We start from the raw sequence: 17,285 nt of genomic DNA on the forward strand, positions 1-17,285 counted from the left end.
TCGGTGGAAGAGAAAATAGGTGAGATGGTTCAGGAAGTGGACGGTCTCAAGCGAGCCATAAAGAATAAAGAAAGGGCGGATAACGAATGTTTGGAAGAATTAAGAAGTAAACTAAACTCAATAAACGACGTACTAAATGGGGGTAGTCCCGCAAATTTAAGCGGACATAGCAGCTCGGACCGTGCAGTTTCTAGACAAGAGGGCACAAGTGAGAGCCCGGCATCAGGTAGCAACATAAATGTAAGACATGTTAACAATAGTGTTGGTGAGGAATGTCAGACCTCACGGGATGATGTGCGTAGTGAGTTGATAAATGTAAACGACAAGGCATATTTAGGCCGTCCCCAGTACCCCACTCACATTTTGAATGAGATTGGTTATCCTATTTTTGATGAGGTTGAATTTTCAAACCCACATAACTACATAAGTGAGCTAGAAACGTACTTCAGAGTAAGAGGGGTGCCGGATGACTTAAAAATGACTGTTGTACGAAAGAGCCTAAAGAGCCGACCACTCAACTGGGCGCTAGTGGCCCTAGGGGATAATGTCACTTATGAGGAATTCAGAGAAAAATTTTCGGAGAGATACTGGGGACAAAGACAACAACAAAGAATTAGGAAGGAAATTAATCAGAGCAGGTTTGACGCGGGAAGAGGCGTCTCTATGATAGATTATTTTCTTGAAATTGTTAAGAAAGGGAAAAGCCTCAATCCGCCAATACCGGATTCAGAGCTGATCCAAACTGTGATTTCGCAGTATCCCGAGAACATAAGATATAATCTGATCGTAGCAGGGCCCCGAGACTTCGGGGAAACAATAGATTTATTGACTGCGCTGGATGGTTCGGACGCCACGCACTATGAATGTAGTGGACAGGCAGATTATGAACATGGCAAAGGAAAGGGTTCAAGCCCCACCGACCAGAAAGCGGGGAAGGGGGCAAGTACGGCCTTTTCATCCCCAAGGACAGGAGCCCAAAATCAGAGTAACTGGGGTGGTGACAGGAGCCCCAACAATGCACATAGTCGGTACCATAATGGCCATAACGGAGGGAAAAGTCCCAACAGGGAGAGAAGGAGTGACCCGCCCTTTGGGGGTCCTTACAATAATAGTAGGAATAACCAGAGTAGTCATAACAGGATGAGGAACGATCGAGGAGGTGTTGGTCCCGTGCGTAGGGTTAACCACATACGATGGTACACGGGAAGACAAGAAAATGGAAATAATAGGCTTAGAACCCAACCACACTGGCTTAGGAACAGAAATTACAGACAGGGATTCTGGCAGCCTAATTTTAGCAGGGGACCGCAAAATCGAGGTGATTGGAGGAGACAGGAGCAGGAGAGAGATAGGCGAGGCGTCCTACAAGAAATGGCCTCACAAGGGTGCAATAGGCCACCTACACAGTGTAACGTGGGACAAAGCAGGAATAGAGACATGAACGGACGTCAGCAAAGTCCGGTCAGAATGAGTATGGGCCGGGAGCCTATAAATAGTAGAAATAGAGACGAGATAGCAGTGGAACCGACTGCGTCGCACTCGGGAAACTGCTAGACAGAAGTCTCAAGGGTTCGGAGATTTCTGTAGCTAAGTGCAGTAAGCCACTGTCAAAAGAATCCACCAACGCGGTAAGCGTGAAGAGACAGAGCGAGATTACTAACCCAGAGTTAGAAAATAATGGGACTTATGTATTGCCTTATATAGATGCTAAAATATTTGGGATTAAGTGTTGCGTGTTGTTGGACTCGGGCTCCACAAATAATGTATGCAGCTTGGAATTTTTTCAAAAGGTTAGGGATTCAGGAATAAAACTGCAAACGTTACCGATATGTTCACTGTATTGTGCAGGCGCCCTAAGCAAGAAAAAGGAAAAGGTAAAATATCAAGTATGGTTCGAGTTAGAGTGCGGAGACGTGAAATTAAATGCTATTTTTCTTGTGATACAAAGGTTGACTACCGACATCATTATTGGAGTAGAAAGCTTCTATGAATGGCACGCGCTATTAGATTTCAGGGAAAACAGACTAGGGGTTACGGCAGGTAACGGCAGTGTAGGCCATGTCCCATTCAGTAGCAATAACGCTCGAGCTGAGTTAGATGAGAGAACCGCGGGAGAGATAGAATTACAGGAAGAGTTATTTTTTGTAGAGCACCTCAAAATTTGTAAGAATGTAATTATAGAGGTTAATCCGTGGGAAGGTAATGAGGTAACTAGGGGAGTGTGTCAAGTAGACTGCGGAGAATGCGAGTTGTGTATCGGCGAATTAGTCCAGGCGAGACAAATAGGACGTAATCTCATTAGCGGTAGGGCCAGATATTGTAATGAGATTTCGCTTGGCGATCTTAGGCAGGTAGTCGCGTCTAACAATAGGAAGACAGATACTTTCGAAATAGTGAGAGATAAAGTTAACCAGGCACACGGCCTGAGTGAGAGTGAAAGAAAACGCTTAATGGATGTTGTAGGTAGCCATTTAAATGTCTTTTCAGACGCGCCGGGTCTGTGTAGAGTGTATACACACAAAATTAAGGTGGTAGGAATGGAGGAATTTCGGCATAAATGTAGACCCATCCCCCTATCTTTAAGGGATCAGGCAGACGAAGTCATAAATGATATGTTAAAAGACGGAGTTATAGAAGTATCGGACTCGCCTTACGTAAATGCATTGTGCTGGGTTAGGAAGCCCAATGGAAGCTTAAGAGTAACGATCGATGCCCGACACGTTAACTCGTTTTCAGTTAAAGATAATTTCAGGACGGAGTCAGTGGACACTTTGTTAGGCCGTATCAGTGACTGTTCTATATTCACTAGTTTGGACTTGACCAGTTCGTATTGGCAGATTCCGCTTGACGAGGACTCGAGAAAATTCACAGCGTTCCTACATAACGGGAAAGTTTATCAGTATACCCGATGCCCATTCGGCATCGCGAGTTCTGGATCTGCGCTACTAAGAGCACTTGACATAATTTTTGGTGATTCGACGAGAGGTTTTCTGGCACAGTACATTGACGATTTTCTTATATATGGCAATAATGTGGATAGGCATATTAGGGATATTGATTTTGTACTTACTAAATTGAGAGAGGCTGGTATGACAGTCAAGCTGGGGAAAACAGCATTTTTTAAAGCTGAGACAGTTTTCCTGGGTTACGTAATTTCGTCTGACGGAATTAGACCGGACCAAGAGAGAATTCAGAGCATTGCGAGGATCCCGCCGCCGCGGAACCGGAAACAGGTTCGTAGATATCTAGGTATCCTACAATACCAGAATCGGTTCCTCGTCAATTATGCTAAGCATGTAGCCCCACTCAGAGCATTATTGAAGAAGGATACACCCTTCAGGTGGGGGTCGGCAGAGCAGGAAGCATTCGATCGAACGAAACTGCTTTTTGCCGACTCAATTCTGTTGGAAAGGCCTAACGACAGCCTACCTTTTCAGATTTATACTGATGCGTCTTCATACGGATATGGAGCAATTCTATGTCAGACCGATGAAGATAATAAGCGACATGTGATTGCCACAGCTTCTAGGGGACTGTCGCGTACCGAAAGCAACGCAACAATCACGGAACTAGAGATTTCTGCTGTGTACTTCGCACTACAGAAGTTCCGTCAGTATATCTTTAATAGGCAGATAATCATATTTACTGACCATGTAAGCCTAGCGTTTCTGAGTAGATGCAAATTGACGAACTCTAGAATATCCAGATATGTGCACGAGATTTTGGCTCATGATGTGACGATTAGACATATTCCGGGGGCAGACAATATCTTTGGTGATTGTCTCTCTCGTTTGAATTCCAAATCGGGGCTACCGGAAACTATCACCGCCCCCGCGTACGAAATTGCCGTGATGAAAATTGATTCCACGAGGAATGGAGCTCTGACGGGAAAATTTCGGAGAATTGCAGATTTGCAGCAGGAGGATTCCACGATAAGGGCCTTAATGGACAAAGCTAGAGAAATCTCACAGGTGAAAGACGAAGTGTATGGATTGCGCTCTGGTATCTTGTATAAATTGCATGGTAGGGATATCCAGAAGTGGAAGATATACATACCTGCGAGTATGGAGAATGAACTTATAAACAACTTTCACCTATCTATGTGTCACTCTGGGAGTGATAGGATCATTTTAACTATGTCAGAATCATTTTATATTAAGCAACTGTCAAAGAAGGTTAGAAGGGTAATATCTCGTTGCGAGGTCTGCCAGAGGGCGAAACCTCTAAATGTAAGGTATGACAATGTACCACAAGTCATTATCAGGGGTAAAAAGAATGAACTTGTAGCAGTGGACGAACACGGTCCAATGCCCACATCGTCCTTCGGACACAGGTACATATTTGTTACGTACGATGTCTTCACAAAATTTGTAAAGATTTACCCTTTAAGAAATATCTCTAGTAAGTTGTGCGCTGACAAGCTGGTTAGAGATTACATACCGACTTACGGTCCGGTAACAGCGGTGCTCAGTGACAATGTGTCGGTACATAAATCGAAAGTGTTTTGCAAAAGGCTGGAAGATGCGGGCGTGAAGCTATACAATTGCTCCGCATACTTTCCCAGCGGTAATCCCTGCGAAAGAGCGCTTAGGGATATATCATTGTACCTCCGTATTCTGTGTCACCGAAACCATAAGGGTTGGTTTAGGCAATGTGAGGTGATTGAGAGAGTCATGAACCACTCTATCAATCCAACGACCGGAATAGCTCCGATCAAACTTATGTTAGGGATCGATCCCGATCCCATGATAAAGAGTTTGCCGCAGGCAATACAGGAGGGTGAGCCTCCTAGTGATGAACTACTGTGTAAACTAGCTTTCGACCGAATCAGGAAAAAGGCTGAGTATAGACTCGGTAAAGTTAAAAGATATCGCCACAAATGGGAGCCCTCACCCGGCGATTTGGTATTGCTAAGGGACGTGAAGTTATCTTCCGCCCTTAGAGGACGTTACTCACGCATGGAGCTACTGTACAAAGGGCCCTACGAAATTAAAAGTAAATACGGAGACCATACTTTCGAATTGGTAGAAAGGGGAAAAAGTAAACCTGTTGGAAGGTACCACAAGCAACTCTTGAGGCCTTTCAAACAGGAGAGGCTAGGAGGCAGGAATGAGAAAGAGTAGGATGGTTAGTCTCACGCGTACAGCTAGGTGAACCTGTACAGGGCGGCTGGTACAACCAAGCACGCAGAGTGTATAATTGATCAATTAATAAATAAATGTAAATATGTGAATGAATGGTATTGTACATCTGTAAATGTGGATATGAATTGTACATTGTTGTGCTTATTGTGTGAGAGTTGTGTACATAGAAAGGCTTGTGAAGATATATGTAATATTTATTGTAATTGTTTGTAGTGACATTGTAATCTCACTGTATTGTAAATAATGTGTTACCGGCTGATCGCGTGGGGGAACTATGAGGTTAGTTATAGGCAGAAAGCGGGGACATCTCATAACATTGGAAACTCTTTCGGGAATTTCCAATGGTTATGTAGATGGGCATTTGAAGCAGTAATTAGGAGAGGGAGAGACCGATTTATTAGCGAAGTGATATCTCCATATTTTTATTACATGTATTCGCGGGGATGTTCTGGCGACTTCGTTAGAATTAGCTTCCTCACACAGGTGTTTCGTCACTTGTCAGCATCGGACAGATTTAGGGCCACCTTGAGCGGGGTTTCGTATAGACTCGATGAAGCATAAAAGCCGGAGTCGGACTAGACCCGTGGGAAAGATACTGCCAAGCTTGGGTTTTCCAAAGAACGGGTATTCTTGTGAGATATACAAACTAATTAGATGTTATGGGAAATCCAAAGTTTAAATTTAGAGATGACATATTTCGCGCCCAATAAGAAGAGATCTTGGTCCAGCTTATGAGGTCACTTTGGACCAATAGGGAATAGATTTTAGGCCAGTTAGTGACGTAGTTTTTAACCAATAGGATAGTTAGTTTTAGCGTAGGATAGGTTTTTATAAATAAGGGTGACGGGGAGCGGAGATGAGGACTACTATTCCGCCGCGGAGCGGAGATCATAAAAACGAGTTCGCTTCGTGTCGGCGGCCCTACATACAGGGCAGAATAACTACTTCGTTTGGTGTCGACCGGACTACTATTTCGCTTCGTGTCGTAGTGTACGGGACAAAGTATTGAATTTATAGTATCGGATAGAGCTTATTCAGAGCTGCAACTGAGTCGATACAGAATTGCGACCAACGATTGAATTATAAGTCAGCCGGAAATACATACTCTAGGGTTTACCAAGTGGATACGACAATAAACTTATAGTTTTGAAGTTTACGCTGCCTTTTATTTAAGTAGCCGGCTTGGTATTATTCCCGACATCAACCTACACCACAACCGTACCTCGGCTACCCTGAGTGAATCTCACGCAACATCGAGACGCACCCACCCTCAAATGGCGCCCAACGTGTGGTCCCAATAACCACTCACCCTCAATCGGCGTCCAACGTGGGGCCTCAACAACGATACCACCCTCAAATGGCGCCCAACGTGGGGCCCCAACAACGATTACACCCTCATAGTATGTGTAAAACACTGTCCTTCTGCTATATGAAACAAATATTTTTACGATTAAAAAATTATTTATGTATTTTCTTTTATTCAAAATTCAAAATGGTGGCAGTTTATTGTGCAGTGATGAAGCGTTTCCCTCATAACTCAAAAACTATCCAACATTCTGTGATGAAATTTTTTGTGTGTATTTATGCATGTCATATCTATAATGTGATGCAAAATCACTTTTCCATCTTGGATAGATTGTCTGATAAAAAAAATTAATTAATTTAAAAAAATGGTCAAATATCAGTATTTTCTTCTAACACAAAATTAAAAAAAATATTATTTATTAAGGAATATAGTTGAAAGAGCATGATATTGTAAACATGAGTTTTAGCAATAAAATAAAAGAGAGATAACATGAAAAAGTTAACAAGTTTATGAGTTCTGTGGGGAACGGTTCACCACTGTACAGTGAATTGCCACCATTTTGAATTTTGATTTTTCTAAATAGTAAATATATTTTTTTTAAATAGCAGAAGGACAGTGTTTTACACATAACCAATTTTCATTATTGTACAAGACACAGTACTGGAGGAAAAAAAACGTTGAATATTTCCAAAACTTTTACTGTTGTAAGCTATACCTAACCCGTTAACATTCATTGCATTGTTGCGTATGATCATTGTCTTCGAAACCCTGGTAACAGGTTAATGGAACTGAAGTTTGTAAATGAACATTTACAGAGTATGACAGCTGAGTTCATTCCAACATCAAGAGGAGGTAATCAACTATCTCACTCCGGATTTCTTTACTACCGACAGTGCAGAACAGCATTTAGTAGCCTAGTGCTCAGCACAATCACATTTGCAATGTTGGCTTACATTAACCGATCAGCTAATTAAGCCGTCTCTATTTTCAGGTGATAATGGGCGATCGTCCAGCGGCAGAAAGAGCGTGTAAGGATCCGAATCCTATCATCGATGGACGCAAAGCTAATGTAAACCTGGCAATTCTAGGAGCGAAACCGCGTGGTAACATTCAGCCTGGTAAGTAAAATAATTTATACTTACTTTCTGAAACACTTCTCATAACCATAAGCTACTATTAGGCTTAATCTTTCACGGACATTTATTGTCAACTGTGGAAAACCCCGACTGCAAATTTAACCCCACTTACTTTCGATTTAACATGTATTTAAATACGCAAAGTATTTTAAATGACTAACCTGTAGGCCTAGTTACTTTTACTCAGCTACTCCGCGTAGGTTTTCAAAGAATATATAATTTTCATTTTACTGCAATAAAATGAAAATATAAAGAGTAAGAAAAATAAAATCTTCAGTGAATATTATTCTTGTTTTGTCTGTACCGCGACAGTCCATTGAGACCCAAGGCCGACCATCCGTCTACCTCATATTCACGTGTTTAGAGCAGAGATAAACCAGTCCGGGAGTAACGTGTGACTAGCATGATGAGCTCCCCAGCCGTTATATAAGCTGGCTTAGGAAACCGGATTACGCTACTCAGTGTAGCTCTCCAAATTCCTCACGATTCTGGAAGTGAACCATATTATGGATTAGCCGAAATATCATCTTCCACCATGAGGACTCGAACTAGCTCTCCTTCCTTATTGGAAGAACAAGGCATGACGCCTTAGAGACGATGTGGCTACGGTAACTATTTTATGCTTCCTATTAATTTTACTTGAAACACGGGAATTTTACTTGAAGCAAGTAACGAGATAGGTTTGGAAGTAAATTCCGAACAGACAATCTATATGATTATGTCTCGTGACCAGAATAATGAACGAAATGGAAATATAAAAATTGTAAATTTATCCTTTGAAGAGATGAAAAAATTCAAATATCTTGGAGTAACAGTAACAAATGTAAATGACACAGAATAAATATGGGAAATGCCTGTTATTATTCGGTTGAGAAGCTTTTGTCATCTAGTCTGCTCTCAAAAAAGCTGAAAGTTAGAATTCATAAAACAGTTATATTACCGGTTGTTCTTTATGGTTGTGAAACTTAGACTCTCACGTTGAGTGAGGAACAGAGGTTAAGGGTGATAGAGAATAAGGTGCTTAGGAAAATATTTGGGACTAAGAGGGATGAAGGTATAGGAGAATGGAGAAAGTTACACAGTGCAAAACTGTACGCATTATATTCTTCACCTGACATAATTAGAAACATTAAAACCAGACGTTTGAGGGCATGTAGCACGTATGGGCGAATCCAGAAATGCATATAGAGTGTTAATTGGGAGACGGAGGGAAAACGATCTCTGGGGAAACCAAGACATAATTGAGAGGATAATATTAAAATGGATTTGAGAGAGGTGGGATATGATAGCAAGGACTGGATTAATCTTGCTCAGGACAGAGACCGATGGCGGATTTATATGAGGGTGGGAATGAATCTTTGGGTTCTCTAAAAACCATTTGTAAATATTATTATTATTATTATTATTATTATTATTATTATTATTATTATTATTATTATTATTATTATTATTATTATTATTGACTAGGTAGACATTCTTAACTAGCTCAGTAACTAATGTTAAGAAATCTGTGTCAAGGATTGGGAATTAAAACCTCTCAGACTGCGATCTGTTTCACGTAATGGGAAAATAAAGTACAGTAGTTGGCTGGGACATGAAGCCTTGCACTATATCATTACTGCCATATAAACCGACGGTGGGTCCGATCCGTGTGAAATGTTTCTTTAATGATGAAGAACCGCTTTAAATGAATTTAGAAGCAGATATGGGACTGTGTTAGGAAATTATAAACAATTTCCGTCTTCTCCCCTGATATATTACCTTTGCCATTCCCTAAGTGTTCCACACTTTGTAACCCTCTCACCCTACCAGCGCCCCACCTTAACCCGGCCACGATTTGTCATAGTCTCCAATGCCCATTCCACTTTACAAGGCACAGTCCCTTCACAGCAAAACTTGCTACCACCACACCTAGTAATGGAATTCGTATTACAGTTCGCTATATTTATAACCTTCTTGGAGGAGTACTTTCCATGCCTAAGCGACATAGATAGCTGAGAATTGAGCACTTTTACTGAGAAATATTATATGATTTCATAAACTAATGTTTGGAAGGTTAAGAAAATGTATATGATATATGATGTATATGCCGTATTATATTAAGTAACCTAAATGCTAAATTTTAATGGCTAAGCGATTGACGAGCCCTGCATTCTCTTGTTCTCTTATTTCAAATTCTGCGCACCGCTACCCCAATCTATTTGGCTTCTCGTTTTCAAAATTTATTCGCATATCATCAGCTAAGTACAAGATCTCGTTATAACAATTTACTCATTATACCCTACCACAAGACATCTTTATATTCTTTATCTTAGACAGTTTCAGTTGCTAGAAATTGGAACTCGCTACCGAGTGATGTAAGGGGTTGTTGGACAATAACTTCATTTAGGTAAAAATTACATAAATTCTTACTTAACAAACTAACTGCTGATTAATATTTATTACATATAATGAAACTAACATCTGTCCATTCTTATTATTACCATTAATTTCTCTAAATAGATTTGTAAAACCTCTAATGGCAATTACATTAATATTCTCATTATAGAAATATATTTTAGATTTATATTTTCTTTTTCTCCCTGTAACATAGTTCTAGTAAGCGTATATTAAATTAATTTTCATTTTACTAGCTATCTCAAATCTCTAATTATAATTGATTGAATTAAATTAGCTCATAAATTAAGTCACTACTTTACCTTATAGGTTTATCTAAATTTAAATAAATATGTAATCTACTAGTCGTTAAAACTTAACCGAAGAATATTACTGGAGAACCTTTTAAGTGTAGTGTAAATATTCGTAATTTAAATATGTATTGCATTCACTAAGGCTGGGTGAGTGGAAGAGAAGGCCTTATGGCCTTAACTCTGCCAGCGAAAATGAAACATTATTATTATTATTATTATTATTATTATTATTATGATTATTATTATTATTATTATTATTATTATTATTATTATTATTATATAGTAAAACAGTTCCGCTCGACACCTTTCGGCGATTTGCCGACTTTTTTTTTTTTTTTTTTTTTTTTGCAAATTTTAAATATTGACACAATACATGATTTGGTCCAAATCACCAATAGTCTGCAGCATTGTTCTCCCAGTCATTAAGCCGCGATGCCTACGATTGTTAGTTCAGGAAATTACGGACTGGCACCCCGCCAGGATCATCTGTGTTTGTGTGGCAATTTGCAGCCCATTTCACCATTGCCAAATAATCTGGCTGGCTCCTGCGAATTAACCATTCTCACGTCTGTCGGCTCAGGATGTGTCCGGCGTGATAGATGGCTTCCAGTCAACCCCCGCTGCAGACGAGGGCGAATTGTGTGTGACAATGCCGTGGGGGTTGATTGAGCACTGGTCGTGACAACGGGTTCCGGCCGGAGTTGGCTGCCCTCCTCCGATTTTCTCAGTTTCTCACAGAAAAACTGTATTATTTTGTCACAGATTTTTGTTTCATTGTATCATTACACACTTTGTCTTTTCGGGATTTACTTCCAAATCTATCTCTTTACTTGCTTCCAGTAAAATTCCCGTGTTTTTCCCTAATCGTTTGTGGATTTTCTCCTAACATATTCACGTCATCCGCATAGACAAGCAGCTGATGTAACCCGTTCAATTCCAAACCATCTCTGTTATCCTGGACTTTCCTAATGGCATACTCTAGAGCAAAGTTAAAAAGTAAAGGTGATAGTGCATCTCCTTGCTTTAGCCCACAGTGAATTGGAAACGCATCTGACAGAAACTGACCTATACGAACTCTGCTGTACGTTTCACTGAGACACATTTTAATTAATCGAACTAGTTCCTTGGGAATACCAAATTCAATAAGAATATCATATAAAACTTCTCTCTTAACCGATTTCTTTTCCGAGACTTATTTGACTGTTTTTTTACGGTGATGGGTTGTTAGCCCTTCGCGCAACCTCCAAGCTGGAGGACCACCCCTCATCGACTGTCCGCGACTGCTTATTCAATATATTCACAGCTACCCTCCATATCTGGAGGCCGTCTCCTCGATCCGCAACCTGAGGACGCGCCATGCCGTGGTGATAGGGACCCACAATACATTGAAATTTATCTTTTGAAGAGGTGAAGTTCAAATATCTTGGAGCAACAGTAACAAATATAAATGATACTCGGGAGAAAATTAAACACAGAATAAATATGGGAAATGCCTCTTATTATTCGGTTGAGAAGTTTTATCATCCAGTCTGCTGTCAAAAAATCTGAAAGCTAGAGTTTATAAAACAGTTATATTACCGGTTGTTCTTTATGGTCGTGAAACTTGGACTCTCACTTTGAGAGAGGAACATAGGTTAAGGGTGTTTGACGCGCTTAGGAAAATATTTGTGGCTAAAAGGGATGAAGTTACAGGAGAATGGAGAAAGTTAGGGCCTACACTGAACTGCACGCATTGTATTCTTCACCTGACATAATTAGGAACATTAAATCCAGACGTTTGAGATGGGCAGGGCATGTAGCACATATTGGCGAATCCAGAAATGCGTATAGAGTGTTAGTTGGGAGGTAGGAGGGGAAAAATACCTTTAGGGAGGCCGAGACGTAGAAGGGAGGATAATATTAAAATGGATTTGAGGGAGTTGGGATATGATGATAGAGAATGGATTAATCTAGCTCAGGATAGGGACCAATGGCGGGCTTATGTGAGGGCGGCAATGAACCTCCGGGTTTCTTAAAAGCCAGTAAGCACGTATCATTACACACATTAAACTCAGTGGTAGTAAGTTGAAAGAAGGTAGGCCTAAATTTATTGGGCCAGAAATCCGTGAGATCTTTCATGACAACTACTTTGTGGAATTGCTAACAAAAAAAGAGAAATGTGCAAGGTTAGCTTTCAGAAAAGTATTCTCTAATTTTCTTGGAAATGTGAAAGTTGACAACTACAAGGAACTTATTAGGAACTTGTTGAAGTCTTATCAGCGTATGGGGTGCAATATGTCCTTGAAAATTCACTTTTTACACTCGCATTTACACTTTTTCCCCTAACATGAGCGCGGTTAGTGACGAATACGGTGAGAGATTTCACCAGGATATTTGTCATGGAGAGAAGGTATGCAGGAAAATCGGTACAGACTATTGTTGTAACCTCAAGGAAGACGCTTCTGGTGACAGTTACAAACTGGTGAAAATGTGAGTAAAAATGTATTTTTTCCCCCCTTTTGTTTTGCATGAAATTTCTTTCTAGAGCAGTCCTATATTTTTTATTTCATATTTATTCACGTCAATATTTAAATTTTATTTCATGAGAAAAGGAAGAAAAATGATTTCAAATTTCGATTTAGTATTACAAAGGAAATTAAATTTCTATTAAAAATGAAAATGAAAATCCCGGGGAAACGAGAGGTAATACTGCATTTCCAATTCAGATTTGGATTCAGCGAGGTAGAATTATAAATAATCACATATTTTCGTGCAAAGGAGCAAAAAAAGTTTAAATTTGTCTATCAGTGTTAATAATAATAATAATAATAATAATAATAATAATAATAATAATAATTTATTTTAGCTGGCATAGTTAAGGCCGTAAGGCCTTCTCTTCTACTCAACCAGCAAAAAGTATACATACATATGTATGAACTTACAAAGAATTCAACAATTTGATTTAAGTTAGATAAAAGCTACATGTATACAAGAGTTATTTACGAATTAAACAACAAAATGCTATGAACTATTAATTAAACACTGAAATACAAATTATGTAGCAGAATTAAGCTAAAATATATAGAATGTTAATATATTTCAAATAATGTTAGATAATAGAAAGAGATTATTATGAGACAATTTTGAAAATACAGCACTATCAGGATCAGTGATAGTTTAAGTCAGTATGATTGGAGTGAAATGCTGAGAAGGTTATCTTTTAAGCTGTTTTTTAAAGTGTTTATTGTCTTGCAGCCCCTAATACTTTGTGACATGGAATTCCATTGTCGCGAGGTGGATACTGTAAAAGATGAATAACGAGATGTTCTATGAAGAGGTATACTTAACGCGCCACAGATAAGTGATCTGGTATTTACGTCGTGGTTAGAGTATAGATAAGAGAAACGATGTCGCTATCTAAAACGTTATAAAGGATAAGGATCTCTTTACTGAAGTTGGCTTACAAATAAGATTTCCGTGTAGCGATCCTGAAAAGAATTTGGCTTATTCATAAATATAGTCTCTCCTTTGTGAGCTTCTTCCGTTCTTTAGGATTCTAAGCTATTCTTGACCACTGGGTGCCAATTTTTTTTCTGTTGGTCAACACATCGTGTCTTTTTTCTTTCAACATTCCTGCTGTCTATTCTCGGATCCCTCATGCAGTTGTTTCTAGGCCCATTGTTTCGATCCGGTAGCGTAGCATGTTCAGCCCATTTCTGGTCGACTGAGCAACATCTTTGATCTTCTTCATTATATTTCCCATTTCCTCCTTTCGTAGCCTTTGACTTACAGACTTACCCAACATTCTTTGTTCCCACTTTATTTGGTAAATTCTTAGCACGGAATGTGATACGAGACATTGCAATAGGGATGTCTTATGCGAAGTTTTACCGTTAGATGGCAGGAGCGTTCCATGCGGTACAACATGTTGTAGGGCTATAATTATTATGCCATATGCTACAGTTGATTACGTTTTCCCGCTTGTTGGTTTTCTGTGTGTGTCAAAATTATATTTATAATTATTTTATATAACCTAGTATAATCTACTGGGTGTTCATTTCAAAGTGTGTCATGACGTCACTGTTGTTGAGTCACCGATTTGAAGCGAGTTTCAGCTTATATGTCAGAGAAGTTGCCTATTATTCAAGGCGTTCTTCAATCTGAACTTGAGAACGTGTACGGTATAACCTGAACGTCGTAGCAACAGATGGCGGTCTGTACGGTCTGTGTGCTACCATAACTTCTTTCGAACTGTGTTTTGCGCCGGCAAGTCGTACGCAGGGTATTTGTTATCATCGGTTGCGTACGGTAACATTCCACAACACAAATCAAATGCTCCGTGTCCATGTTGACCGTCGAAGTTAATGTCAACAAATACGTAAGTAATCGTCTTAACCCTCTCCCCATATCCCGACAGTACGTATTTCCAAACAGTTCACATTCCTGCCACTACCGGCGTTACCGTACGTATCGGTACGTACTCTTCAGAATGAACGCCGTACTTGCTAGGCAACTTTTCTGCCTCATAGTTTGTACACCTCTGCGGAAGTGTAGGAAGATTGAATTCTCTAGGCTCATCGGCTAGCCACATGACGGCATACAGCGAGCCATAACACATTTTGAACTGAACACCCAGTATATATATATATATATATATATATATATATAATTTGAACTGGTAATGGAAATTACGGGAAAACGGCTGGACGGATTTTAATAAATGACCCCTCATTTTGAAGCTTGGAACTCAAAGTTTTTCAGAAAAATAGTAGTTTTTAGTGAAATGTCAATTTTTAAACATAATTTTCCTATTTTCCAAAATCCATCTGTCGTCAGTTTTGAGAACTAGCCAATAGCATTCACGGCCGACTTGATATATCCTTCGCTTTTTGTAAGGGAGAAGCGAAGCGAGCATCAAGTCGGCCGTGTTGCATTTCAGAATAAAACAAAACACACACTACAGTAAACAATATTACACGAAGGCCATGATCTGCAAGAATGCTAACATATTTAGAGGTCAAATTAAATTGGTTATTAAAAACTTAACTTACTAAAAATAATTTACAGGTTCGATTCTGTGGTGTGTAATTTTTTGGGTACAGCTGTGTATTGGATATTAAAAACTACAAAACTTCAGGTGGTTTGATGACATTATTACCATTAGAAATGAAATATTATTGTAGTTAATGCCATGATGTGACTATTTTTCATTAATTATACATATTAATGCTATATTGATGATATGAAAGTGAAACGTTTTGGGGTTATATAGCCTAAATAGATGTAGAGAATAACTTAAATTAGAGTTTGATTTCTATATTTTACTGAGTGGCGGCTATATAGTATATATAGTATATGTTACTGAAAGCTATAAAACTTACGTAAGATAATATTATTAAAATCAAATATTGTTATAATTATTAATCAAGTGGAGTTGGGTATTTTTCATATATTTAATGGCGGTGTGGTGTAGATATTTATGTGCGTGGTTCTCTTCAGTATTGGCTCAAGAGAGAGTATCTTTCATTGTTATGGAAGCAAATAACTTTCTGAATGTCTGGTATTCTTTATTGAAATAAATCTGAAAAATGTGTATTTGAACGTCTAATGAACTTAGTTTGCAGCATTTGCTGCACAAGCCACTAGTTTAATATAATTCAGTATTTTCTTACCTCATAATTTAATTTAATTTACAATAAACGATAGCATAAACTTGTATAATACTGAGCGATACCCCTTAAGAGATGGATGGGAAATCTGCAGTATGCAGAATATAGATACGAGTAAATTGAATGTTCACGATCCTAAACGAGAACTTTGAGAACGAGGTGCACGAATAAAAATAAATAAAAATAGCAACTTTGTCGAAAGTAAATATTACCTTTTTAATCACTAGTATTGTAAGTACCGTAAATGATGTAATTAGAAGGATGAAGAATAACGGAGCCCCAGGAGAAGATTCTATTAACATGGAATTAATAAAACATGGTGGCAGAGCTTTATGGAAACATATCTATAATTTGATTCTTGATATTTGGCAGCTTGAACAAATGCCTAATGATTGGAATGTAGCCATTATATGTGCTATACACAAAAAAGGCAGTAAATTGGAATGTAATAACTATAGAGGAATCTCACTTTTAAATGTCACCTATAAAATTTGTACCAATATTTTATCTAAATATATTGAACCATACGCTGAATCAGCTCTTGGCGATTACCAATGTGGCTTTCGTAAAGGAAGATCCACGACTGATCAGGTTTTTTCCTTACGTATGATTTTAGAGAAATTTTATGAATTTAACTTACCGTTACACCAGTTGTATATTGATTTTAAACAAGCATTTGATACAATAAATAGGAATTATATATTTGATGCAATGGCAGAATTTGGAATCCCTAGAAAGTTAATTGCCTTAACCAAGATGACCTTAATGAATACACAAAATAAAGTTAAAATACAGAATAAATTATCAGAAAAGTTCATAACTCATAATGGAATTAGACAGGGTGACTCCTTATCAACACTCTTATTTAATATTGGTCTAGAGCGAGTTATTAGAAAGATTGCCATTAATCCAGGGGGAACCATATTTAATAGAATGTTTCAATACTTTGCTTTTGCTGATGATGTAGCTGTATTTGCACGGAATGTGTCATCCTTAGATGATGTCCTCAAACAGATACATAATGAGACAAATGCTTCAAATTTAAATATTAACAGAACAAAGACAAAGTATATGAATAACATAACCACGAGAGACAATACTGTAAAAAATGTTGTCTTAAATGAGGTTACTTTTGAGAAAGTGTCAAGGTTCCGATATCTCGGCTCGATAGTCACCGAGGATAACAACATATTAACTGAGATCAAGGATAAAATAGCCATTGGCAATCGAAGCCTCAGAGCATTAGATAAAATTATAAGAACCAGATATATCTCCAAAAAAATGAAGGTGAGGATTTATAAAACAATTATTAAACCTACAGTGACTTTTGGAAGCGAAACCTGGACTCTACCTGAACGAGC

At 38.6% G+C, this 17,285-nt stretch overlaps 1 protein-coding gene across 1 annotated transcript in view; it reads left to right on the plus strand.

Annotated features, from left to right (window-relative positions):
- The window catches only part of LOC138694961 (RNA-binding protein 24-B-like), a 374,943-nt gene that overhangs the window by 92,487 nt on the left and 265,171 nt on the right, over nucleotides 1-17,285 (plus strand). Inside the window, exon 2 of the mRNA XM_069819184.1 lies at nucleotides 7,442-7,568. Coding sequence (XP_069675285.1) covers nucleotides 7,442-7,568 — 127 coding nt within the window. The remainder of the gene's footprint in view (nucleotides 1-7,441; nucleotides 7,569-17,285) is intronic.

The sequence above is a fragment of the Periplaneta americana genome, chromosome 2 (genome assembly GCF_040183065.1).
Source record: "Periplaneta americana isolate PAMFEO1 chromosome 2, P.americana_PAMFEO1_priV1, whole genome shotgun sequence".
NCBI classification, from domain to species: domain Eukaryota; kingdom Metazoa; phylum Arthropoda; class Insecta; order Blattodea; family Blattidae; genus Periplaneta; species Periplaneta americana.